Source organism: Erinaceus europaeus, chromosome 3, assembly GCF_950295315.1.
Source record: "Erinaceus europaeus chromosome 3, mEriEur2.1, whole genome shotgun sequence".
Lineage (NCBI taxonomy): Eukaryota > Metazoa > Chordata > Mammalia > Eulipotyphla > Erinaceidae > Erinaceus > Erinaceus europaeus.
Window position 1 is genome coordinate 142,324,473 of NC_080164.1, and position 26,321 is coordinate 142,350,793.

General features: G+C 46.8%; 1 protein-coding gene across 8 annotated transcripts in view; it reads right to left on the minus strand.

The window, feature by feature from the left end:
- The window catches only part of CRACD (capping protein inhibiting regulator of actin dynamics), a 308,316-nt gene that overhangs the window by 3,121 nt on the left and 278,874 nt on the right, over window positions 1–26,321 (minus strand). For 5 of the 8 annotated variants that reach the window (XM_060188034.1, XM_060188029.1, XM_060188030.1 and 2 more), the window contains 6 exons: window positions 19,347–19,511; window positions 15,170–15,238; window positions 12,451–12,633; window positions 7,303–10,324; window positions 1,893–2,098; window positions 374–539 (listed from right to left, as the gene is read on the minus strand). In XM_060188034.1, coding sequence (XP_060044017.1) covers window positions 374–539; window positions 1,893–2,098; window positions 7,303–10,324; window positions 12,451–12,633; window positions 15,170–15,238; window positions 19,347–19,511 — 3,811 coding nt within the window. Of the gene's footprint in view, window positions 1–162; window positions 314–343; window positions 540–1,892; window positions 2,099–7,302; window positions 10,325–12,450; window positions 12,634–15,169; window positions 15,239–19,346; window positions 19,512–26,263; window positions 26,286–26,321 lie in introns of those variants that run through there. The other 3 variants (XM_060188036.1, XM_060188035.1, XM_060188033.1) reach the window with 3 other exon arrangements.

A 26,321-nucleotide genomic window follows, 5' to 3' on the forward strand; every position in this document is an offset into this window, starting at 1 on the left:
AGGGAGGGAAGGAGAGAGAGAGAGAGAGAGAGACCTGCAGCCCTTCTTCACCACTTTTGAAGCTTTCCCCCTGTAAGACGAGGACCGGGGACTTGAACCTGGGTCCTTATGCATTGTAACATGTGCGGACAACCAGGTGTGCCACCAATCGGCCCCAGAGAGCCTTTTTGCATAACCATTATGCTCTCTCCTCAGCCCTCCTGTCAACATTTCCGACAGGGTTACACTTCGAGATGCCTAAAATGCTGTGCTGGTTACTACACTGGATAAAGATAAAGCATGATCTAGTCTAAGAAGAAAAACCTGCAGCTACCTTCTTCTTCTAGCGTTTGCCTGCAGCTACCTAATCAAGTGGAAAGGATCTGCTCTTCACCTGTCACAGACGTTGGAAGAGTGTTGGCTTTTTTCAGCTGTTCTCTGCGCTCGAGTCTGGACACTGCAGTCTCAGGCTTCTTCTCCTCAGGATGATCGATGGGCTTGTGCAGGGAAGCAGCTCTACTGACACTGCTGCTGCCGCTGGGCTGTGGGCTGACACCAACCTGGGTGGGCAGAGGAAGCAGGGAGGGTGGATTTTCAACCTAAGGACACGGAAACCAGTGCAGACCCCATCTGCTATTCCTAAGGAAGTTGCTGGATTTCACTTGTGAGCAGTGTGTGATCAACCCTGCAGTCTTCCTCAGTGCAAGTGTCCCTAAATGGGAACTTACTTTCTAGAAGACCGCCCATCAAACTGACTAGAATCTCAGCACTGAAGAACAAGTGTTCTGATTGCCATCTAAATTCACTCCTCAAACAAAATAATTTCCACGTTTCTATTTTTTCCTAAGACTTTGATGTAGGTGTAAATGTCAATTCTTGTTTTAAAAATTAAAAGTTTCTGTTTGTGGGGCCAGGCAGTAGTGCATCTGGTTAAGCACACACATTACAGTCAGTGCTCAAGGACTCAGGTTCAAGCCCCTGGTCCCCACCTGCAGGGGGGAAGTCCCTGGGGAAAGCTTCACGAGTGGTGAAGCAGGGATGCAGCTGTCTCTCTTTCCCTATCTCCCCCTCCTCTCAATTTCTCTCTGTCTCTACCCAATAGTAAATAAATAAAAAATATTTTTAAAAAAATTTCCATTTGTTATTACATTTTTTGAGTAAAGATGTTGTACACAAATACAGCCCAAATGTAACGAAAAAAAAAATAACTTTGCTCTGTCATTTCTCTAAGATAGTGCAGCTACTTGGGCTGAAAGGAAAAAAAAGATCATCTGAGTTCTAGGTGTCACAAAAGGGCCATGTACTATACTATGTATATCGGATTGTGTCAGGTACATTACAGACTCTACCAAATCATGTTAATGTAAGAACAGAGGAAACTACATCAAATCCCAGCTGAAAGCATTTGTTTAATGATGCTCAATAAGTTGCCTCCTTAGCGCAGTAGGCAGCATGTCAGTCTCATAATGATGGTTAATATTTTACTGCTGTGCCCTAAGAGCATTCCCTTCCACTACCAGTCTTCCCCCAACCCCCACCCCTTTTGCCTCCAGGGTTATTGCTGGGGTTCAGTGCCTGCACTAGGAATCCACTGCTCCTGGAGGCCATTTTTTCCCTTTTGTTGCCCTCGTATTATCGTTGTTGTTATTATTGTTATTATTGCTCTCACTGTTGTTGGATAGGACAGAGAGAAATCGAGAGGAGGGAAGACAGGAAGCGAGAAAGATAGACACCTGCAGACCTGCTTCACCATTTGTGAAGCGACTCCCCTGCAGGTGGGGAACCTTGTGCTTTGCCTCAACCTGCTCAACCTGCTGCGCTATGGGCACCCCCACTTTTTTTTTTTTTTAATCTCTGTGACTTAAGAGCCTTGTTCAGAAGGCAAAATTCAAGCTGAAGACCAGGCTACTCACGTTTTCTTTGGAGATTTTTTCTGCCTGTTTGGCCTCCCTGGCTTGCTTCCTCTCCTCTCGAGTCGCCTGCTGCTCCCGGAATCCCTTCTGCTTTTGCAGCGCTAACGTGATCCACAGTGGCTGCGAGGGTTCAGCTTTCTCGGCAAGTTTGGAGCCATCTACAGAATGCCTGCTCTGAAGCACTGGCTTTTCTGTAGGAAAAAAGGCTGCGATACTGTAACTCCCAAGAAATATTTATTTGGCCTTCCTCCCTAGTCTTGGCAAAGCTCCTGAAATCCCTATCATTTTCTAAGCTAGGAAAGTTATGTTAATGCGGTAGCTGGACAAAGCCTAAGTAAGATTCCAGGCTGGTTGGGAGCCTGTGATTAAAGGGTTGGCACCTTCAACCCTACCTCTCACTGCCCCCACCCAACTCCCCAAACCAGGAGACTGAGTTCAATGACTAATAATTATTTCTGGTGGGTGGGGAAAGGGATAGTTCAACTGGTAGAGCAGTTGGACTTTCTGTGCCTGAGGTTATTGGCTTGCTCTGTTTTGTCTTATCTTCTCTGCCCCATGTGAAACTCTCAAGTAATAAATTAATCTCTAAAAAGTAGTTGTGTAATGAAGCCTCCAAACAGTTCCCCAAGGGCAGGGCTCAGGAGGTCTCTGAGGTAACAAACACATGTAGTTCAGGAAGAGGTGCACCCAAACTACAGAAACTAAGCCCTGCCCATACTCTGCTCTAGGCATCTCGCCCATCCGACTGCTCCTGACGTATAAACTGGCAGGCTTGTAAATGCCAAATATTTCCTTGAGGTTCATGAGTTCCTCTGGCAAATTAATTGAACCCAAAGAGAGAGCTGCTGGAACCTCTGATTGAAGGCAGTTGGTCAGAAGCACCACGGACATTTTGCACTTGCAGTTAGCATCCAAACTGGCGGCAACCTCATGGGACTGCATTTGATGCCACTGATGGCACTTGATGCCATCTCTGGAGAGAAATGTCAGGATTGAGTTGACCTAGTGGTATCAACTTGGTAGTACAGGAATCCTATTCCTCCTCCCACACCCCAGCCCCTGTAACTATGATCAGAATCAATGCAGACCAAAGCATCCCCTAAAACTTGTCATTATTAATGAGTCCAAGAGCTTTTCAACTGTGGCTTCCTAACACAAACACTGCTGAGGACTGAGTGGGTGTGGGGAAGTAACACCTCTGATCAACAGAAAAGCAGAAGCACTTCTTTGAAATAGAAGTCACTCTGCATAAAAGGCTCACATGTGGGATGGTGGCTAAAGCCTTAGGTGTGTAAGCTTGAGGTCCTGTGTTCCGCCCTGGGCACCACAATGCCACAGTGATAGGCTTGCCTCTTCCCCCTTCTCTCTTTTTTATCTATTACACACACACACACACACACACACACACACACACACACACACACACACACACCCAGAGCATTGCTCAGTTCTGGTTTAAGTGGTGCGGGGGGAATTAAACCTGGAACTCTGAAGTCTCAGGCAGGACAGTCTCTTTGCATAACCATACTATCTAACCTCGTACTGAAATAATTAATCTAGGGAGGAATGAAGGGAGGAAGGTTTCAGGTGCCATGAAATCTCAGGTCTACAGGGGAACAAAGAAGTGATTTAATCCGTCATTATTCTTTATTTATTGCTTTCTATACTATATTTTTTTCAGTGAAACCCTCAAATAACATCCTATGTGGAATTCTAATGTATAAAAGAGGAATAAAGGGGCACTCTCTCCTAGGGGGGCTGCTGAGGGCAGCAGGGCCCTGAGGAGCCCAGTAGGGAGCTGGCTTCTGGTCTGATGCTCTTCATTTGATAAATGTGCCAATACTTGACCACTGGATAACTCAGGAGCAATAGGCGCCAACCCCGTGCACAGTGGAAATTCAAGTATGACTTCTGATTCCTCAAAAACTCTACAAGTAACCTGCTGCTGACCAGAAGCCCTAACAATTATCACACTCCCCCCATCCCTGTCCCCATACCTTGCACCTGCTGGATTCTACTGCTCCTAGCAGATGGTTTTCCCCCTTTCAGTTTCATACATAAAAAGACAGAAATGAGAGAGTCGGGCGGTAGCGCAGCGGGTTAAGTGCACATGGCGCAAAGCACAAGGACCAGCATAAAGATCCCAATTCGAGCCCCCAGCTCCCCACCTGCAGAGGGATCGCTTCACAGGCAATGAAGCAGGTCTGCAGGTGTCTTTCTCCCACCCTTTCTGTCTCCCCCTCCTCTCTCCATTTCTCTCTGTCCTATACAACAATGATGACATCAATAACAATAATAACCACAACAATAAAACAAGGGCAACAAAAGGGGAAAAGATGGCCTCTGGGAGCAGTGGTTTCATGGTGCAGGCACTGAGGCCCAGCAATAACCCTGGGGGCAAAAAAAGAAAGAAAGAAAGAAAATCATAGAAAAATCAGATCTGTGGTCAGGCTCAGTAGGCAGAGTACAGGACTTGTACATGTGAGACCCCAGGTTTGCTCCCCAATGCCACATATGCCAGGATCCTTGACCTCTCCCATAAACAGACACTTTATTAAAGATTATTTATTTATTAACATCAGATAGAGAACCACAGCATCATTCTGACATATGATATCAGGGATTGAACTTGGGACCTCATGTGTGTGTTTGTTTGTTTGTTTGTTTGTTTTCCACCTCCAGGGTTATTGCTGGGGCTTGATGCCTGTATCACAAATCCACTGCTCCTGGAGGCTTATTTTTTTTAACCCTTTTGTTGCTCTTGTTGTTTATGGTTGTTGTTGTTGTTATTATTGTTGTTATTGATGTCGTTGTTGTTGGATAGGACAGAGAGAAGGGGAAGACAGAGAGGAGGAAAGATATACACCTGCAGACCTGTTTTACCGCTTGTGAAGTGAACCCCTGCAGGTGGGGTGCCGGGGGCTCGAACCGGGATCCTTACACAGGTTTTGCGCTTGGCGCCATGTGCACTTAACCCACTGCGCCACCGCCCAACCCCTGGGATATCATGTTTTTAAGTTCCAGTGCTCTAACCACTGTACCACCTTCTGGGTGCTCAGCTCTGATGGTGCTGGGGGTTGAAACTGGGGCTTCTGATGCATCAATGGTGCTATTTCCTTGGCTCCCTTCTGATACATAAATCTTTTAACAAAATGGAAATAATAATAAAAATCAATAATAATAATAATTAGGGTTGAGACAGAAGAAACTAAGGGAGAGGATTTCTTCGGAAGATAGTTGGGCTGGAGTGTGCCCCCAAGAGTGTGTCTCTCTCCCTCTCTCTACAGGTGAGGAGAGGGGGTAAGCCAAGTGACAGGGTCTTTTATTATTATTTTACAATTATCAGATAGTTTTATTCATATATAGAACATAAATAACTTGTGCAAGTGAATAACAAAACAACTAAAATCACTGCCTGTGGGACATTTTTCCCCCTATTAAAGAGTGACTGAGGGGCCAGGCGGTGGCACACCTGGTTAAGCGCACACATTACAGTGCACAAGGATCCGGGTTCAAGCCCCTGGTCCCCACCTGCAGGGCGAAAGCTTCACGAGTGGTGAAGCAGGTCTGCAGGTGTCTCTCTGCCTCTCTCCTGCACTATTTCCCCCTCCCCTCACAATTTCTCTCTGTCTCTGTGTCAAAATAAAGATTTTAAAAAAGAGTGACTGAAAATATAGAAAGCACTCCTATAGGGAGTCGGGCAGTAGCACAGTGCGTTAAACACATGTGGCGCAAAGCGCAAGGACCAGCATAAGGATCCTGGCTCGAGCCCCCAGGGGAGTCGCTTCACAGGCGGTGAAGCAGGTCTGCAGGTGTCTATCTTTCTCTCCCCTTCTCTGTCTTCCCCTCGTCTCTCCATTTCTCTCTGTCCTATTTAACAATGACAACAGCAACAATAACTACAACAACAATAAAAAACAAGGACAACAAAAGGGAAAATAAATAAATATTTAAAAAAATTTAAAAAAAGAAAGCACTCCTATAACACAGTAACAACAAACAAAATTACTCAGTGAAGTGGACAAAGGACTTGAATAGACATTTCTCTTCAGAAGACAAATAAGTAGAGAAAATACTAGTTGAAGAGTCTCAAAGTCCCATAGCTGATCCAAGAGATCTCTGGGCTGTCCCCAGACATCCAGTGTGAAGAAACCTGGGGAGAGTTGGGGAATGTTTGCCTGAAAGGAATGGTTCTCAGAGACAAGTTGCTGGGGTGGGGCTGCACCTGCAAAGCAGTTTGTATCAGCTTGAGACAATTACCCACACAGATAGATGCTCCTTAGACTGAGGAAGCTCCCCATTCATTGGGGAAACTGACGATCCTTCCTAGCCGACTGAATCCACATGGATCCCAGTCACTTTCAAAGCCATTTAACTGGCTACGGAAGAAGGGCAAACGCTAGAAGAAGAAGGAAGCTCCCCCACTCCCACCCCCAGCTCCCACTGCAGGATCATTACTGCCCACAGAGAAAGTAGCAACACAGAGCTAGGAAGCTCTAGTCTTCACCACCACATGGGCCCCCTCACAGGGCTTCTTGCATCCTCCTCAGCAAGGATCTTATTCCCATTGGGACCACATATGTGCTGGCATGTACTACTTGTCTAAGTATCATTACGAAGAGCGAGTGGCAGACATTCAGCAGTCAGTCAGCATTTTCTATGGTTTAAAGAAAAGAGTAGAAGGGCCAGTGAAATAACTCACTTGGAAGGGCATTGCTTTGCCATGTGTGCGACCAGATACAAGCCCAGCCACGGCCCCTGGCCCCCAGCACACTGATATTGCTGCTGTGATATCTCTATTAAAAGAAATAAACTAATAGACAATAGAAAAGTGAGCCCACCTGCAAGGGGGGAGGCTTTGCAAGTGGTGAAGCAAGTCTGCAGGTGTCTGTCTCTCTCTATTCTCCCCTCCCCTCTCAATTTCTCTCTGTCCTATCAAATAAAATAAAGAAAAATGAAAAAAGGTGTGGGGGGGAAGAAAAAAAAAGAAAGAAAAGTGGAGAGGCAGGTTTGGGTAGATAGCCTAATGGTTATGTAAAGACTTTCATACCTGAGGCTCCAAAGCCCCAGGTTCAATCCCTCCCCCCCACCCCACCCCTCCCCACACACTACCACCACCACCACAAGCCAAAGCTGAGCAGTGCTCTGGTAATAATGAAGTGAAGTGAAGTGAAGTGAAGTGAAGTGAAGTGAAGTGAAGTGAAGTGAAGTGAAGTGAAGTGAAGTGAAGTGAAGTGAAGTGAAGTGAAGTGCGTCACTAAGACTCTTGGGCACACTGGAGTGTCAAGGGAGCCCCCTCAGGGCTCCCAACTCTGTCTGCCCTGCCAGCTGTGGCTTTGCTCTGATGGTGCTGAGTGGGCACAGGTGAGAGGCAGACTTCCATCCTGCTGCTTCCATCCTGGCTACTTACCTTTCTTGCCCACTTCCTCTGGAGTCTGGGAAGGTTTTTCTTGCCGGCTGGTAGGCAGAGCTGGTGAAGTGGGTTTCCTCTCTGTTCCTGCCTCCTCCAGGTCCTCCAGCTCCTCCTTTTTCTGTGCCTTCCTTTCTTCAGGGGGTGGTGTCGGGGGCAGCTGAAGGTCCCCACCCCCCTGGCCCTCCTTGCAGGGTTCGCTGGACTCCGGGTCTGACTTGACGGCCCGGCGGGCCAGCAGCTCTACCAAGTAAGGCCTGCTCAGTTTGGAGAGAGGAGAGGACGGTGGTGTCTGGCTGGTGGGCTTGGGGGCCAGAGCTGGCTTCTGCACCAGCGGCATTTTGTGTGCTGCCTTGTCATGCTCTGGAGCAGGGGTCTGGCCAGTGGCTGGTGGGGGTCTGGACTGAGCTATCCGGGAGCTGTCTGCAGAGTCCTTTCTGGTGGAAGGGGCCTGCTTCCTCTCGGGGGCTAGCTGGGGTTCAGGCTGGAGGGTCCCGCCCTCCCTCTCCTCCTCTCCGTGGATGCTGCCTGGCACCTGCGGCCCAGCCTCGCCACTGTCCCCTGTGCTGCTGTGCCTCTTCTTCTTCTTCTGCTCCGTCTGCTGGTCACAGTGGAAGCGCAAGGAGTAATTGGTCCTTCTCAACTTGATTCCGAAGGGGGAGACTTTCTCCTCGGCCCCGGGGGTAACTGGGTCCACCCTTCTTGGGCCACCTGCAGTCTCGCTGCCATCGGAGGCCATCCCAGGCTCCATGTAGGCTTTCTGCGGAAGGGAAGGAAAGCTCGGGACAAGGAAAGATGGGAGGTCTTTGGCAAATTTGCACCCATCTGTGGTGTCTGTTGGCTCTGGGTGCACCCCTAGTTTCTCTGGGCCCTTGTGGGGTTCGCCAGCATCAGTGGCCAGAGGCTGGGGTGCAGGCTCATTACCGGATCCCAGCCCAGCTCTTTTTCTGAGACTTTCTGCTTCCGCGTTCTGTTTGGAGGTGTCGGCGCCCCCATCGGAGAATTTCTGCCAGGCAGGCATGATGGAGAACTTGGCGTTGACTGGTGGAGTCTTCCGGGGGTTGCTGCCCCGGGAGTCGCACCGGCCCCTGGGATGGGGCTCTTCACTGGGCAGGGCCGGATCGCGCTCACCATGCTGCTCACTCTCTGCTCCCTTGAGGATTCTGGATCGAATGGATGCCCATTCTGCCAGGGCGGCCGTACTACTTGGAGACTCCTGGGGGAGCCTGGCCTTCCCAAGGCCTGCCCGGGGGTCCCCAGGGGCTCGCAGTGGGTTCTCCAAAGTAGGGACATCCGTGTGTTTCTTTTCTTCTGACAGACCTAGGAGGGACTTGCAGGCCGTGTCCTTGATCTGGCTCAGGTTGACGGCAGGACCACAGAGCTGTGCCCCTGTAACAAGAATGGCCGTGTGGGGGACACTCAGGGAGGAGGGTAGGGAATGGAGGGCTGAACTGCCTTTGGGGGCCCTGGGTTCATGGGAAGCAGAGACAACTCCTGTATCTTTCAGGGGTGTCACGGGGCTCAGATTGACTTTGGGGAAGAGGATCTGCTTTCCACCGGAAGACACCTGGAAAGTGTAGGGTCTGGGCATGGTCTGCCTCTCCTCCACTTCCTGCCACCTGAGTTCCTCCACTTTTCTGTCTTTTTCTGGAGCGGCACTTTCTTTCTTCCCTGCTGGAGCCAGAGTCTCCCCTGTGTATGCCTCTTGTTTGGGGGGATGATGCACATTAATCTCTTCTCTCTTTCCCTGTTGTTTATCATCACCATCTTGATGAAAATCTCCCCTTGGTCCTCGAAATCCTCCCAAAGGCTCAGCCTCTGCTTTCTGCTTCTCCCCAACACTTGGTTCCTTAGAGTCTTCTCTTTGCTTCTTGGGTTTCAGGTGCTCTTCTTCTGATTCCTTTGCAAAGTCATTCTGAAGTGGGCTCCTGGGGCCTCTTTTGTCCCGCTCTGCCCGTCTCCCCTCATCCACTCTCAACACTGCTCCCCCAAGCTCCCTTTCCACTTCCTGCCACCTGTGTGCCTCCATTTCTTCCTGCCGTCTTTGCTCTTCCCTTCTCTTTGCCTCCTCCTGCCTCCTGAGCTCCATCATCTTCCTCTCCTCCTCCTGCCTCCTGAGCTCCATCATCTTCCTCTCTTCCTCCTGCCTCCTGAGCTCCATCATCTTCCTCTCTTCCTCCTGCCTCCTGAGCTCCATCATCTTCCTCTCCTCCTCCTGCCTCCTGAGCTCCATCTTCTTCTCTTCCTCCTCCTGCCTCCTGAGCTCCATCATCTTCCTCTCTTCCTCCTCCTGCCTCCTGAGCTCCATCATCTTCCTCTCTTCCTCCTCCTGCCTCCTGAGCTCTATCATCTGCCTCTCCTCCTCCTCCCTTCGCCTCTGTTCCTCCACTTCCTCCAGCTGCCTGAGCTCCTCCAGCCTCCTTTCCTCCTCCACCCGCTGTTTCTCAGCCTCCCTTCGTTTCTGTTCCTCCAGTTCCTCTAGTCTCCGGCATTCCTCCAACTCTCTTTCCTCTTCTTTCTGCTGCTGTCTCTCGGCCTCCAGCTTATCCTGCTGTCTGGGTCTCTCCAGCGGTTCAGCCTCTTCTTTCAGTTGTTCCTGCTCTTTGATCTCCAGGTGGCTCTCTTCTTCTGGCTCCCTCTGCTCTTGGCCTTGGGGAACTTGCCTTTCTACTCTCTGATGCTCCTCTTTGAGATGCTTCTTTTCTGTCTCAAGCTGCAACTCTTCCTCCTCTTCCTCTCCTTCCTCCTCCAAGAGTTCTTGCCTTCTGTTCTCTTCCCAAAGCCTCCTCTCCAGGGCCTGAAGCCTTTCCTCTTCCACGCGTTTCCTCTCCGCTGCTTCAGCCTTTTGCCGTTTGCACTTAGCCTCCAGTTCTCGCCAGTATTCCTCCTGACGCCTCTTTTCTTCCTCAGAGTCCAGAGGCTCTGGCTCCTCTTGGTGACAGATTGGCTTATCATCTGCAGAGTGTCCATTCTGGTCCAGGGAAAGCTGGTGCAGAAAGGTGCCTTGGTCATCTGGACGACCCTAACATTGGGAAGGGAAAGAGAATTAGCTTTTTTCGTTTGCAAAGGGAATCCATTGCTTAGTCTAGTCAGTGTGTGGGAGAGGCTTCTAATCTCAAGAAAGGCAGTTGTTCTGCATACAGAGACAGGTAAACCCAGGCTTCACTACAAGAAAAAATGGGGGGGGGGGTTTGCAGAGGGTAGAACACCATCTGTATGTCTACTTTCTAGTCACTGTGTCATATATATATGGAGAGAGAGAGAGAGAGAGACAGAGAGAGAGAAACTGAAAAAGAGGGACACTTGCAGCGGCACTGTTTCACCACTTGTGAAGCTCCCTCCTCCTTGCAGCTGGGGACTGGGGGTTTGAACCTAATCTTTGTACATGGTGACATGTTTACTCTACCAGGTGTGCACAGATGTCTTCTTTTTTTTTTTTTAAATAACATTATTAAGGAAAAAGGAACTGGCTTTAAAAAAAATTAAGAAAAAAAGAGGCCGTGTGGTAGCACATCTGGTTGAGTGCACATGTTAGATTGCGCAAGGACCCAGGTTCAAGCCCTTGATCTCCACCTGCAGGGGGGGAAGGCTTTGTGAGTGGTAAAGCAGGGCTGCAGGTGTCTCTCTGTCTCTCTCCCTCTCTATCTCCCCTACTCTCTCGATTTCTGGCTGTTTCTATCCAATGAATAAAGGTAGTTAAAATAATAATAATAATAAAAAAAGGCCCAAGGGCTGATGGTATGAGTCATGGCAGCACTGGTATAGCAGTCCTCTCCTCCTGTTCCCAGTCTCATCTAACAACTCTTCACGGCTCTTTGAGAACAAAGGCAATGGTTCAAGTGTTTCAGAAGACGAGTAACCATTTAAGTTCAAAGTGACAGGTTGAAATCTCTAAACCAACCATAATTCTTTCAGCTCTTCAGACCCTCTTTCCAGGCAGGGGGGCGGGGGGTGTCTCTTGCTCAGCACCTCTAGTCCTCAGGGATTCCCAGAGCGCAACCTTCCCTGAGGCTAAACAGCCTTGTGCACAAGGGGGTACTAACCCGCTTCCTCTGCCCCTTAATGTGGTTCTGAGTAACAATGGCCCTCATGCTCTGTGAAGCCCAAGGGTTCCATTTCTTTCATGAGTACCACCTGAAGCCTAACCCCTCCCCACACCCCCTACACTTTTATGCTACTTTTAGTATGTAGTCTTAAGACACAGTTAAAGATTGCTTGCCCAGTTTTTGTCTTCAAGTGTAAGTGGAGATTAAGTGACTCAAATGCCTTCTTCATATGAATAAAGAAGCACTGGCAAACCAACAGGCCTGAATTAGACAAGCAGAGGCCGAGAGATAGTTTACTGGGTAGGTTGTGTGTCTTGCTATATGCTTGCCCTGAGTTTGAGCCCTAGCACCATATGGGAGATATTATGGTACTGAAGGAAGCTCCAGTGCTGTGGTGTCTTTCCTTCTCTGAATGAAGAAGTTACCAGGGAGTGGGGGAAATCGTATATGCACGAGGCCTGGGCTCTGGGGGAGGGGGGTGGTGGGAAAAATGAAAAATGAGACTTTACCCTTCATCGACATTCGAGAAAATTGTGACTTAGGAATTCACCCTAGCCTGAAGCACCTCTGGCTAAGCCAAAGCAAAGTCAAGCTGGATTATTTTGCTAAGAAACACACTAAGAAACACAATGTTTGGGAGACCTCAGACACAGCTGGTCCCTCTCTGGAGTCCATCAAATTCCTCAGGGGACAGAAAGTCAGGAACAGAGTGGAGAGGAAGTTGTCGGGCGGTAGCGCAGCGGGTTAAGCACACGTGACGCAAAGCACAAGGACTGGTTAGGATCCCGGTTCAAGCCCCCAGCTCCCCACCTGCAGGGGAATCGATTCACAGGCAGTGAAGCAGGTATCTCTCTGTCTCTCTTCCTCTTTATCTCCCCCTTCTCTCTCAATTTCTCTCTGTCTTATCCAATAACAAATAAATAAACCAAAAAAAAAAAAATTCAGAGTGGAGAGGAAAGGTCTCAAGTCCTGCTATACACCTAGTTCCTGTCAGGAGTCGCCCAGCCCCCGCCACCACCAGACCCCCCCACAACACCATCTGGCCAGGCAGGGGCTGTGTCCAGTGGGCATCTGTGAATCAGCTAGGATGGGCTTTACGTACTCCAGCAAGTCGCCGATGCCGCTTGGACACCCTCTGGTTTTTTGGCTTAACAGACAGCTTGTGCTTAGCAGCGCTGTTGTCCAGGCGAGCGATGGCCAGGGGGATGGCGTCCAGGTTCACACTTTCAATGGTACCAGCAGAAGACAAGTGCCTTTTTGGCCGAGATGGTTTAATTGGAGCAACCTATAATGGAGATCAAAATATAAAATCAATTTGGATAAGTTACTAACCTTCAAGAAACACCAAATAGCAGCACTTGCCAGGCTTATCTGTGTCCAGCCTTGGGGGGGTGGGGTGGGGAATAAGGCTCAATACGGACTGGGATTGATGAAAAACAAACACTGCTTTTGGAATCAAAAGACAGGACTATTGGTTTTGTCAGTGAGAACTGCACGACCTTGCAAAAGCTTTTTCACCTTTCAGGAACTACTCTTACTAATATGATAATTAGATTAGATAAGAATTAGATTAGATTAAACCAACAAAACAGTCAGGGGGTCAAATTCTGTTCTTGTGGATAAACAAAGCTTTGCCTACACACAGCAAGGCCTCTGCCCTTAGCTGATTTTTGCTGTAAAGGAAGAACAGGACAAAAGAGAGCCTCCTAGCAGTGACCTTACAACCACAAAGCCCAATGCTAAGAACACCCATTCTAAGAGTCTTCCTATTACCTCTGATGCCATGCTCAACTCCCACATAAAGTCTTAAGAAGAAGCCACCCCCAGAAGCAAACCTCATTCAGTAGGTGCTCAATACACGTTTGCTGAAGGAATAAGGCAACAAAGTGTAACATGGGTGCCCAAGGCATGAAACTTCTGATCATGGGAATTGTGTGGAGTTGTACCCCTCTTATCTTAGGGGTTTTGTCAGTGTTTCCTTTTTATAAATAAAAATTACAAAAAAAGAGAGAAACTTCAGATCAGCAAAAATGTGTCAGCCTGTTCATTCCCAAGTCCAAGAGCAGCAAGTGCACCCACTGAGAAGCTGAAAGGAGGCAGCCCTGGTGGGAAAATGAAGGACAGAAATATGACACAGGAGGAAGCCAGGCTTCAAAGGCTGGAATGCAGCATGGTTTGATGCAATTACTTACAAACCAAGGCTCAGATGAACCATTCAGACTGAGATAGTTCAGAGAGAGCACTGCTCAGCCCCAGTGCAGGGACCACACTGGATTAGATGGTAGAAAGTTAAGACTGTGGGGCCAGGCTGTGGCACACCTGGTTAAGCATACACACTACAATGCATAAGGACCCAGGTTCAATCTCCTGGACTCCCCACCTCCCCACCTGCAGGGGGAAAGCTTCATGAGTGGTGAAATAGAGCTGCAGGTGTTCTCCATCTCTCTTACTCAATTTCTCTCTGTCTATATCCAATAATAAATAAATTAAATAAAAAATTAAAAGAGAAATTAAATTTCCTTTAAAAGAAAGTTAAGCCTGCTACTCTTCAGCAAGACTCTGGATATGCCCAGCAGAGGGCGCTCACGGCCCTATCAGCCCTGCCAGCTGCTCTCAGACATGGCAGCCTTAGATAAGGCCAGGGTTCCTTCATCTGTTGGGCTGTTTGCGCTGGAAGTGCAGAGTCAGTGGGGTTCAGCTGATGGGCTTGCTTTGTGCAATCACCTTCCATATTTATGCACAGGAAGATAAAGGACCAGGCTAGCTCCAAAAGCAAAATGGGTTCTCAGTAAATACTAGTTTGTGACGAGAAGCATAGAAAGGGAGGAAAAATCCCAGCCTTTGGATCTCTAGCTTTCATTTATATATATATATACATATATATATATATATATATATATATATATATATATATATATATATCTTTATAATAGGGGCTAAGTGCTGGACGCCTATGAAAAAGAGAGAAATCAAACATGTATTTCCTTCTCTACTAGATGCATGAGTGCAAGGAGCTAGAGCCTAATGAGATAGACTGAATATTCTGATAAGCACCGGAAGCTGAGGTTTAGATGCAACATGCATTTCCAGTTATTCCAGCAAGGTCTCTTCATTGTTGGAGTGGTGTCACAGTGTGAGCCACTCGCTTCAGGATGTATCCTGCTCACTGTGTGGTCTCTTAGACCCCAAGAAGATCCCCTGGGCAAGAGAAAACTCCTCGGGGGAGCAGACAGGCTGTACAGAGAGGTGCACAGGAGTCTCCACAGACCTCCTTTAACCCCTGCAGGTGAAGTCCCAGCTTTGAATGAATGAAGAAATATACACATTTTGCTTATATATTAGCATGCAATAATAAATATTTGAATATAAATGCTTAAGTCTGGTTTTGGCATCTGTAAATAAAAAGAAACTTAATGACTTTGGTACTCTCTGGTATTCTGGAATGTCTTGAGGACTGGAGATGTCGCTTAGTGGCAGAGTACATGTTCCACATGCTTGTGGCCTTGAGGCTTGGTCCCTGGCATCAAAGCCAAACAGAAAAACAGTGTCTTGCAGCAATAAATTTAGGAAAACTATCAGTGCGGCCATTTTAGCATGCACGTGGCCACTTTTTAGAACAGAGTTCAGTTCTAGAAGTCACATTGCTATGGAAACAGATGCTCCAACATCTCCCACTAGCTGCACTCCTATGAAATGGAAAATAATGGATGAAGGCAGCACTTACTGAGGAACAGGAAAGTGAGGCAGCAGGTTGGGGGGGGGGGAGAAGAAACATGAAGTTAAAATAAGGAAGCTAAATACATAAGCTGGAAATACGTTACCTTCTCTTCCATCTCACTTCTGGCTCCAGGCAGGTTCAGAGGACTAAGAGTACTTGGCGTATCACTGGACTGGAACAGCAGAGAGAACACTCAAGTCAAACATGAGAACAGGAAGTGTTGGGCAGATAACCAGACTCGAGGCTGGAAGGCCCTCCTCCTCCTCCTTCTCCTCCTCCTCTTCCCCCTCCTCCTCCTCCTCCTCCACCTCCACACATGGAGCCCACAGCCCTCCTTGTGGGGACTCTGCTAAACAGCTGGACTCCACAAGGACTGCTGGGGCACAGAGTGAGCCTGCTGCCTTCAGGGTGGTCTCCAACCTTGGTCCCTGATAAATTTCCCCACAGCTGAGAGAGCAGGGCTGTGCCACACACATGGCCTGCAATCTCAGAGTTCTTGGCTCTGCTGCCTGCCTCGCACCTGCCCACCGCCAGTCCTCTCACCTCTATACGGGGCATTCTCTCTGGGAAGCAAAGCAGACCTTTGCTTCCTTAACACACCAGTGAGTGACCAGAGGGAGAGGGGAGATAAACAGATGACCAGAATTTTCATTTTGTGGAACTGGGGCCTTACACATTCACATTTCCACTGCTCTAGGGCCACTTTTTCATTCTGACAGAGAGAGATACAGAGAATGAGAGACACCACAGCACTGGAGGTTCCTTCTTTGGTATTTCACCTCCCATGTAGTGCTGGGACTTGAACCTGGAATACACATATGGCAAAACAGGTGCCCTACCTGGTGAGCTACCTTTCTGACCATTTATTTATTTAATTTAAAGATTTTATGTACTTATTAATACAATGTAGGGAGGGAAGGAGGGAGAGAGGGAGAGGGAGAAGGAGAGAGGGAGAGAGGAATGAAACATCGGAGCATTATTCTGACACACGGGGTACCAGGGATCTAAGGGCTTCATGCTTGCAAGCTCAGTGCCCTACTCACTGAGCTACCTCCTAGGCTCCATCTGGCCTTTATTAAAACAAACAAATAAACAAACATTTTACATATGCAGACAGAAAGAATCCAAGTGTTCATCACTGTGTTAATGAATTAAACACACATTCACACAGAGGAAGGGAGAAGGAAAAGGCTGAAGGTTCTCACCCCACACCTGATCCTCCGTCCGCCCTAGGTGTGAATACCCCCACCACTCAGCTGCTCCTTTCGAAAGGTCTACTGTCCCTTCTGTCTTATATGCCAGCAGTTACAGAAAGGGTCTTGCTTCCCTGCCAGAATGGAGTGCCCATTAGTTAATAATGAGTGCATTTCCTGCACCATATTTAGAGGCGACTTTAGGAAACAGCAATCACGGGGGCTGGGCAGTAGTGCAGCAGGTTAAGCGCACATGGCACAAAGTGTAAGGACCTGTTTAAGGATCCCGGTTCGAGCCCCCGGCTCCCCACTTGCAGGGGGGTTGTTTCACAAGCGGTGAAGCAGGTCTGCAAGTGTCTATCTTTCTCTCCCCCTGTCTTATCCTCTCTCAATTTCTCTCTATCCTATCTAACAATGATAAACAACAAGGTTAATAAAAGGGGGAAAAATAGCCTCCAGGAGCAGTGGATTCATAGTGCACTAGAGCCCCAGCAACAATAAAAAATAAAAAAAAAAAAAAAAAGAAAGAAAAAAGAAAATAGCAATCAGATTATGCAACTGCCTGGTTTAAAACTGCCCAAAGGCTTCCTAGAATCTTCAGAAGAGAGAAGAGACAGCACCCTTTTCCCTAGGTCTACACAAAGCCAGCCTCTACTCCACTTCTCCTCGCCACCCTTTCCCCACCAAAACCATGCTGGCCTGCTTGCTGTTCCTCTTTCAGGACAAGCAGTCTCTTCTCTGAGGGTCTTTGCACTTGCTTTTCTTTCTGTCCTGAGCCTCCCTTTCCCCTCAAGGTCTCTGGCATTCTTATCTAAAGAAGCCACCTGTGCTCCACCAAGTCAATCCCTTTTCCCTTACTCTGCTCACTTCCTGGGCAGTGTTTCTCCCTCTGAAATCAGATCTACCAATTGCTAACTTGTCTGATTGACTCTCCCCTCCTGGAGGCAGCTCTTTGTCTTATCCTGCTCATCTCTGTAGGAGCCTCCACTGGGGTGGGACCTAATGAACAAAGGATCCTTTTGTTCCCTCAGGCCACAGTGCCTGTGACAGTCACTGTGAAGACATCACCTCCGGAAGTCCCTGCAGCACTGGGGCTGATGGCTGCCATTGCCCAGCAAGGGAGGTCACTGAGAGCATGTCCACACCCAGTGGAAGGAAAGGACCCCTACTTCACCCCACACCCATCACCTAGAAGTGTGAAATCAGGATCGACCAGGAGCCCAGGCAGAGACAGGCAACAGAGACACTCTGCAAAGCACTTATGCTGAAAGGAGACATTTGCCAATGACAGGCTTATTTCATCTGGGGACATCCACCTCAGGAACCTCCATTTAATAAGCCTCTGCAGGAACATCCTTTCGGGAAGCTTGGTAGACAGAGCGCAGAAACTCCTTCAAGACAAGAAGACTGTCTCCTGAAAGAAGTCCTTACTTAGCTCTAGCAAGACCTTTGCTCCTTTGCCCATAAAAGGCCTGGGTGAATACCTTCTACTACCACAAGAACTTTTCTATCAGGGCATGCTCCCAGGGCTCTTTTCAATGTCAAAGATGTAGATAGATTGCACTGTGCTGGAACAATGTGACTTTCCACACTAGCAAACCTGACTTCCAGATGATCTCTTTGATATGCTCTATCTTAATGAACACCTACTTCTTTCTTTCTCTTAGTTTAATTAATTAATTAAATTAATTTTGCCTGCAAGGTTATCACCGGAGCTTGGTGCCGGCATGATGAATCCACTGCCCCTGGTGGCCATTTTTCATTTTCTTTTCTTCTCTTTTCTTTCCTTTCCTTTTCTTTTTTCTTTCTTTCTCCCTCTTTCTCTCTTTTTAAAAATTATATACAACAGAGTGAAATTGAGAGGGGAGAGGGAGACAGAAAGGGAGAGAGAGTGATACCTGCAGACCTGCTTCACTGCTTGTGAAGTGACCCCCCCCCTGCAGGTGGGGAGTGGGGGCTTGAACCGGGATCTTTGCACAGGTCCTTGAGCTTAGTACTATGTGTGCTTAACCTGGTACACCACTGCCTGACCTCCTCTTTCTCTTATTTTATATATTTATTTATGTGTGTGTGGTGTTAGAGCCTCACACATGAGGATTTCACTGCTTTGGGGTCAACTCTTTTCATTCATTTTACTTTAACTGGAAACACACAGAGAAATGGAAGGACAGGGAGAGAGACAAGACAGTGCCAGAGCTTCCCTGGGCACCAGAGCACTCCCACCGGTGTCTGGGGTTTTGGCCACACCCAAGGCAAGGAACATGCCCTACTGACTGAACTATCTCTTGATCCTTTGATTCTCTTTTCTCATCTACCTTTTAATTAGTTAATCCTGCAAATAACTGTCCAGAAGATTACTGATATCTAAGACCTAGATAGAAAGAGAAGTGTAATATCCTGTTTATCCTCAAAGAACTCAATATTTAGAGATGGAGAGAAGTCAGATACAGATGGGGCATGAATGCCTAAGAAGAGATGGGAGGGGAAGGATGAATATGGGATGACCTCACTCTCAGGCAGAAGTTGTAAAACAAGATCAGAAGAGAAAACACAAATAGAACCTGAACTGGAATTGGCATATTGCACCAAAGTAAAAGACTCTGGGGTGTGTGTGTGGGGGGAATACAGGTCCAAAAAGGATGACAGAGGACCTAGTGGGGGTTGTATTGTTATATGGAAAACTGAGAAATGCTATGCATGTACAAACTATTGTATTTACTGTCGAATGTAAAACATTAATTCCCCAATAAAGAAATTAAGAAAAAAAGAGAGGGCGAGATGGCAGGGGAGAAGAAATAGAGCTTGGCGGTGAGGCCAGGTAAGGCTTCCCAGAAGGCATGGTCAACCTGAGTCTGGAGAAGAAGAAATGGAAGACACTGGCATTTGCAAAAGGCCTGTCTCTGTTCAAGTTGATCCCACTGAAGAACAAGGTACCTGTCCCCAAGCGCCCACTAACCCCTGGCTACTCCTTTGAGAAGCTTCTCCCACCTCCCCCCCCCCCAACCCTCTCTACTGCAGGGTGGTTGGCTGTGCCCACTGACTCCCCAGGGCTACTAGTTACTAAGTCATCCCCCAGAGTGGTCTTACTTTGTTCTCAGTGTCTGAGAGGACGATGTCCTGCTGAGTCACAATTTCCACAGGCCCAGTGGGGAGCAGGTCCTCTTCTAAGCTAGCCTCCCCACTACCCGCCTTCTTCATGGGAATGGCATTGGGTGGTGGCTGCCCAAATTTGATGTTCTTGCCCAACTGTCGCTGGAGAGAAACAAAAGAAAGATGTTCTGAAGCAATGAAGCCATTCATAAGACCCACAGCCAGGTTCCCCGGCGTATCTAGGAGGCTGTGAGGCATATTCTGAGCATGATTGCCTCCTAGACTAAATGCCATGCCAGTACACATGATGCAGTCTTGCCATAAGTGGAGTTGTGTTCCAGCCTCATCTCTTGAGCTTTCCCACCTACAAGCCATGAGTCTTTCCATCCAGCCACCTCTTCCATAGAGATGCCAGTATTTCCCGGAGGGTGATACAGACAGTATCTTCTCTTATCAACCAAAAGCTAGGATATGTTAAGACAGCTTATTTTTCCCCTTCTCAATTAACTTCTCTCTTTGTATAGAAATTCCTTTAAAAGCACAATTGTACAGAAAGTAGTTGCATGAAAACACAGGAGCTGGGGGGAAGTCAAGACCCTCGTGACTGATGAGACAATCCCCTTGGGGTGCGTTCCCTGTGAATATTCACACTTCGGCCATCTCCCTTGCCAGTCCTTAGCTTGAACATCATGTTCTAGTCACAGTGGGTACCTCACTACTACGGTGAAAATGGTCCCAGGGCCAGCAAGTCTTTTTGAAATCGATAGTGAACACAGAAAAGGGAGAGGGATATTCATGTTCTGACACTTGGTGGAAGGGACAGAGGAGGATGCAGGAGGAAAGGACTGGGAAGGATTGATTGGTATCTGATAGCTAAAAGGTCAGGGAAGTGAAGGAAAGGAAAAAAGGGGTGAGTAATTAGAAAGAGAAATGGTATTTGGAATCTGAGGAGGGCCAGATTAAGAAGGAAATAATTCCCTGAAGGAAAATCATCAACACGACAGCTAAAGAAAGGGAAAAATATTTAATGGTCTGTGGTAGAGAAAAAAAATGACATCCAGGAAGAAAACCAGGCATGCCTTGGTAATCTGAAAGACTATTATACTGAGAGTATTATAGGGGGCTGGGTGGTGGCGCACCAAGTTGAGCAAATATGTTACAATGTACAATGGCCCAGGTTCAAACCCCTAATCCCCACCTGCAGGGGGAAAGCTTTGTGAGTGGTGAAGTAGTGTTGCAGGTGTCTCTCTATTTCTCTTCCTCTCTATCTATCCCCATTACCTCTTGATTTCTGAATGTCTCTATTCAACAACCAAAATAACTTTTTTTAAAGAGAGTATTATACAAACTACTGCCTTTGTCTAAATCAGGGGTTCTCCATCTAGACCCCCACATTGTGGGCCAGGTAATTTTTCATTATGGGAAGTTGTCCTATGCATAACAGGATGCCTAGTGGTACCCCCTGACCTCAGGGCACTAGATGCCAGTGGCAATCCCATCTCTCTTAGTTGAGATAATAAAAAATGTCTTCAGACATGGCCCCATGGCCCTCAGGGAACACCATTTCCAGCTAAGAATTGCTGTTTGAAATATATGTGTCTGAGTTTCTTATTCCTTTGATGCTTAAAAGAAAGGAAAGAGAAAAGAGAGAGAGAGAGAATACCTGATCTGGCATCTATCTTCAATGTGGCTAATTTTTTACCCCATAGTCCTGCAAACAGCTTTAGCAATCACATAATCAAACCCCCTTGTTTCTTCATTTTGGATTAAAAAAAAAGTTGGGCTGGAGAGACAGCATAATGGTTAAGCAGGAAAAAAAAAAAAAAGAGAGAGAGTCAAGAGGTTCAATGGACAGAAGTGATTGGCCAAGCTGATGGAAGGAATGAGTGGGCCTCAAAGGAATTTGATATCAGGTCTTCTGAAACCTCACAAGGTGCTATTTTCATGGCATACCACTGGTTCTCATCAACTTGATGCTGTATTTCCTTTGTGGAGAGGCAGAGATAAAGAGACAGTGCAGCATTTAAAACCCCTCACTCAAAGTTCGCCAGCAGAGGAATTCCTTGAGAGAAATGCCCCTTCTCTCTCTGAATTCAAGTGAATCAACTCCCACCCCCAACTCCTACACACACACACACACACACACACACACACACACACACACACACACACTCACACGGCACCCTGCACCCAGTACCCCCTTGGCCTTGCATGGTGAACAGTGAGATTGCAGAGACACAAAAGAGATGAGCCCAAGGTACCCCCACCTCCCGGCACCCAGCATGCCAAGTCAGGAGCACAGAAAGACAAGGACTTGTATTTGATCTGCTGCTATTTCAGCCGGAGCCTGGCTCCCCTGGCACAACAGGGAGGGAGCACACATCAAAAGCCCAAGTTCAGCCAAAGGATAGCTTGAGCAGCCTAAAAAGGGTTTTGGGGAGGAGAAGGTTGAAAAAGGGTGTCTGATAAAAACAAGTTGAGCAGGAAGCGACAGTTAGTATCTACTCTAAGCAGATCAGTAAGCAGGCACAATTAGAACAGCCGATGGATTCAGACAAGAGGACGAGGTGTAACAAAGTCACAGGCCTGTCCTGTTCTGCTGCCCTGAAGGGGAGGGATGAGAACCTGGACAGAAGAGGTGGGGTTGGTTCCTGTGTCCTGGGGAAGGTTTTCACAGGAGGTCCTCGCTGGGACTCCCAGCCCATCTGGTTTATCACTTGTCAATTGTCAAGCAGTATTGAGCACAGGCTGGAAGCTGAGACTCCTCTAGTTGGGGTCTGCCATTTACCAATGTGCCTGAATGACTAAGATGAGGATTCTTTTACTGACAACGGGTAATTTTTTTACTTAAAATTCTTGAATGAGCTTACAAGGAGAACTTGGCTGCCACTACCACAGAAAAAAATGAACATGCTGGTATATTTTCTTTCATCAAGGCATTTCTCCCTCATTCCTATTTCCCTCTCTCCCTCCTTCCTTCCTTCCTTCCTTCCCTCTTCCTAGAATACTGATATGTTGGTCCACCCCAATGTTGCTTTTTTTCCCCACCCCCATGTTTATGAGACAGAAAAAGAAGGCGGTAAAACAATCATAGTCTAGAATGAGATAAATTCCAGTGGGGCTGGGTAGATAGCATAATGGTTATGCAAAAGACACTTTCATGCCTGAGGCTCCAAAGTTCCAGGTTCAGTCCCCAGCATCACCATAAGCCAGAGCTGAACAGTGGTTGCTCTCTGTGGGTATCTTTCTCTCCGTGTCTGTCATTAAAAATAAATAATTAAAAAAGAGTGATAAATTCCAATGAAGGTACGACTATTGTGTTACAAAAGGAAAATGGAAGGGAAAAAAAACAGGAGAAATCAAAGAAATAAAGCTGAAAAAACTGAAAGACTAGTGTTAAGAAATTAAATTAGGAGAGAGAGAAGGAAAAGCAGAGGGGCATATGGAGGTAGTTATGTTGCCATGAGTGGCTTGGAGGGGAAGAGAGGATTGAGTCAGAAAAAAAAGGGGGGGGCAACTATGTATAAATGTGGACAGATAGTTGTAGAGAAGATGATTGGCCCATGTCTACAACCTTAGGGGAACTGTGGTGGATTGCAGTGGGGAGAGTGAGGATTCAGAACTCTGGTGGTGGGAATGGTGTGGATTTAAACCCCTGTCAACATGTAATTCAGTAATCTAAAAATAAATAACTAATTTAAAAGAGAAATTAACTTAGAGGCAGACAGGAAAATAATTTTAAAAAAGGTAAACGTGAGAAAGTGTCAGGGGACAAAGGAGCTGGTTAGGGAGAGCAGAAGGTTCCGGGAGGGTTAAGGGGACATGCAACAGCTTAGGGGTGGGGGTGGGGGGAGTGAGGAAGAGAGCTAGGAGTGGGAGAGGAGTAAAGGACATGTGCGTATCCATCACAGGGCTGGCTTATGTCTCTGGTATGTTCATTCTGACAAAAGAAACAGTGCTGTTATCTTTGAGAATAATAATGTGCGCCTCTATAACCATCTGATTTAAAATTCCTCCAGAAAAATTAAATTCAGGTCAGTGGTGAGGGAAGCTTGTGAAAAGGAAGTGGACTGAAGCGGGGCAAGGACCAGGTAATAATAGTAATAATAATAATAATAATAATAAATAGGACCAATGTTTATGGGTAGGGCTGTACTCACAGACACACCCTCCAGCTCTTGATGATGAGACAATGGGATAAAGGCAAGGGAGCATTTAGGGTCCCAGGTCGAGGTGACTAACCCTCAAGTTCCCAAGATCAAAGTCCTCAGAACTGCATGTCCTTCCTCACCTGCAGTTCAGCTTCAAAAGCTGAACTTCAGAAGACCGGGATATTTCAGCATTTTGTGCAAACTGTTGATAATTAAAAAGGTTACTACTGGGAGTTGGGCAGTAGCATAGCGGGTTAAGCGCAGGTGGCGCAAAGCACAAGGACTGGCATATGGATCCCGGTTCAAGCCCCCAGCTCCCCACCTGCAGGGGAATCGCTTTACAAATAGTGAAGCAGGTCTGTGTCTATCTTTCTCTCCTCTTCTCTGTCTTCCCCTCCTCTCTCCATTTCTCTCTGTCCTATCCCACAACAACAACATCAATAATAACTACAACAATAGGGCAACAAAGGGGAATAAATAAATACTAGAAAATAAGTCTTAAAAAAAAAAAAGGTTGCTACTGAAACTTGTTTGGTAATCTCAGGTGTCATGTAAATTGACTATAGGGTTAAATGTGATTTTTTTTTTTTTTTGGTGTGTGTGTGTGCCTCTAATTCTGCCCACTATTCGGGCACTGAAAATCAGATGGTTAACGAAAGTTTGGCCTTAAATTTCTAAAGAAATAAGCTATTACATCTACCTCTACTTCCTACCTTCTTATGGTATCTCCTTCTCTCTTCCATTCCCTTTCTTTCTTTCTTTCTTTCTTTCTTTCTTTCTTTCTTTCTTTCTTTCTCCTTTCTTCCATTTCCTTTCCCTTCCTTCCTTCATCTTTTTCTCTCTCCTCTCCTCTCTTCCATTTTTCCTCCCTTCCCTCCCCCTTCTTCCTCCCTCCCTCCCTCCCTTCCTTCCTTCCTTCCTTCCTTCCTTCCGTCTTTCCCCTCTTCTACTCCCCCATCCATGGACACTACAGATACTGCAATTCTAATGAAGTGAAGCATGGACAGAGCCAGTGCAGAGTTGAGACTTACTGTTGAGACCGGCATGTGGGCTAAGCTAAAAGTGGTTATATTTGATTCATTCAGGTGGGGCCATTTTGCTGGAATATGGAATGCTGCAGAAAGATGTTATAGGAGTGCACATCCATATTCATGAGCCCCCCTCCACATAGAGTGGACATTCCAGGCACATCATATTCTGCAGCTTCATACTGTCAGTGTTTTAGATTTCCCTCTATTTTCCACAGATATCCTCAGACCATGTCTGTAAGAAGAAATGGGAAAGTGGGAAAATAAGGTTGTTATCTTCTTGGATGAATTATGGTTATTCCTGTTACTGTTATTTATTTATTTATTTATTTATTTATTTATTTATTTATTGGTCTTGCTTTTTGTTTTTAACCAAAAGCGCTGGCTCTATGATAGAGAGTCCAATGCTTTATCCACTGCACCATCTCCCTGGCCACTCACTGGCTCTATGAACAAGTGGCTGGATGGTGTTTATTCTTTGCATCTTTGACAGCTGCAAGGGGGTATCAAATCTTCAGTGTATGACTTTGAACCTGAAATCTAGCTCAGCAGGCAGATGACAGCTACGAAGAATGGAGGTGTCCCTCCTGAGCTATTGATAAAGAGGCCACAGACTAATAGGCTAAGCACTTCCTGACAAGTGGGGTATGATTCTAACAATTACCTACAGGCTTACACTTGGTACTCCTGAGTTTCATCACAAGTTACATACCTTCCAACCTGGTCTCACTGCACAGAAAGAGGCACCCTCCCTGAACCATGCTCTGGGTAGACTCGGGGAAAGTCAAGGTCATTGTAGCCCACATGCAAGAAAGCGTGGAGTGACAGAGCCACTCTGTACTACAGCCAGTGAAGCATGATTTCATTTTGAGTTTTAAGAATCGGCAGGACCCTCGAGAGTATCCATCACATGCACCTACTTAGTTTTCAGAAGGAGAAAATGAGGATGGAAAGGCGAGATGACTACACCTGAGGGTATCCTACCAGGGGGAGGCTGAGGTCTGGCACGAGCTTTTTAATTTCACCCACTAGCCATGGAGTAACCCAACTGCTATGTAGAATTCTAAAAAAGGACATCACCATGGGTGTGCATGAACATCTGCTCTCATGTACATATGTACTGTTCTTTACACTCAGGAAAAAAAAAACCTCGCTTAAAATCTAATTGTGTGCCACAGAAACTGGCAGGTGGTGCATTCACTTTGTTCAGAAAAATGTCGGTTTACGTCCTTCTACTCAATAGTGACTAAGCATGGACAGAAAACACAGTTGTAGGTGAGATCACTTTAAGTGGCCACTAGAGGGCAACCTTTCCAAATGCAGTCATGACAGGCGCGGTTCTGTGGGCTTCCAAGGGCTGGGAAGTATCTCAAGTCAGGAAAAAAAAAAAAAAAAGGATTTATTTTTATGGCATTCCAGTAGAAATTTCATTTCAAAAGAATGTCTTAATAATGATGGTTATCCAGCTTTCCAGAACATTTACCATCAAATAGGTGTTGTTCATTACTTCTCTCTTTTTAAAATAAACATACACACATAACACAAAGACAATTTCAGACATACAAAAACATACATGCCTCTGACATAATTAATCACCCTCATTCCATGCTGGAGTCTACGAGGGGGCGGTCTTTTATGCTGCTTACTAAGCATCAGTACCAGCATAACGTTGTCATGGAAAAATGCAAAGCATTCATGCAAGTTAATAAAGTTAACGACTGTTTCTAGGACTTACCAGGAACATACTGCTTAGTCGACTGAAAAATAAAGCACAGTCTTTTGGGGGTGATACA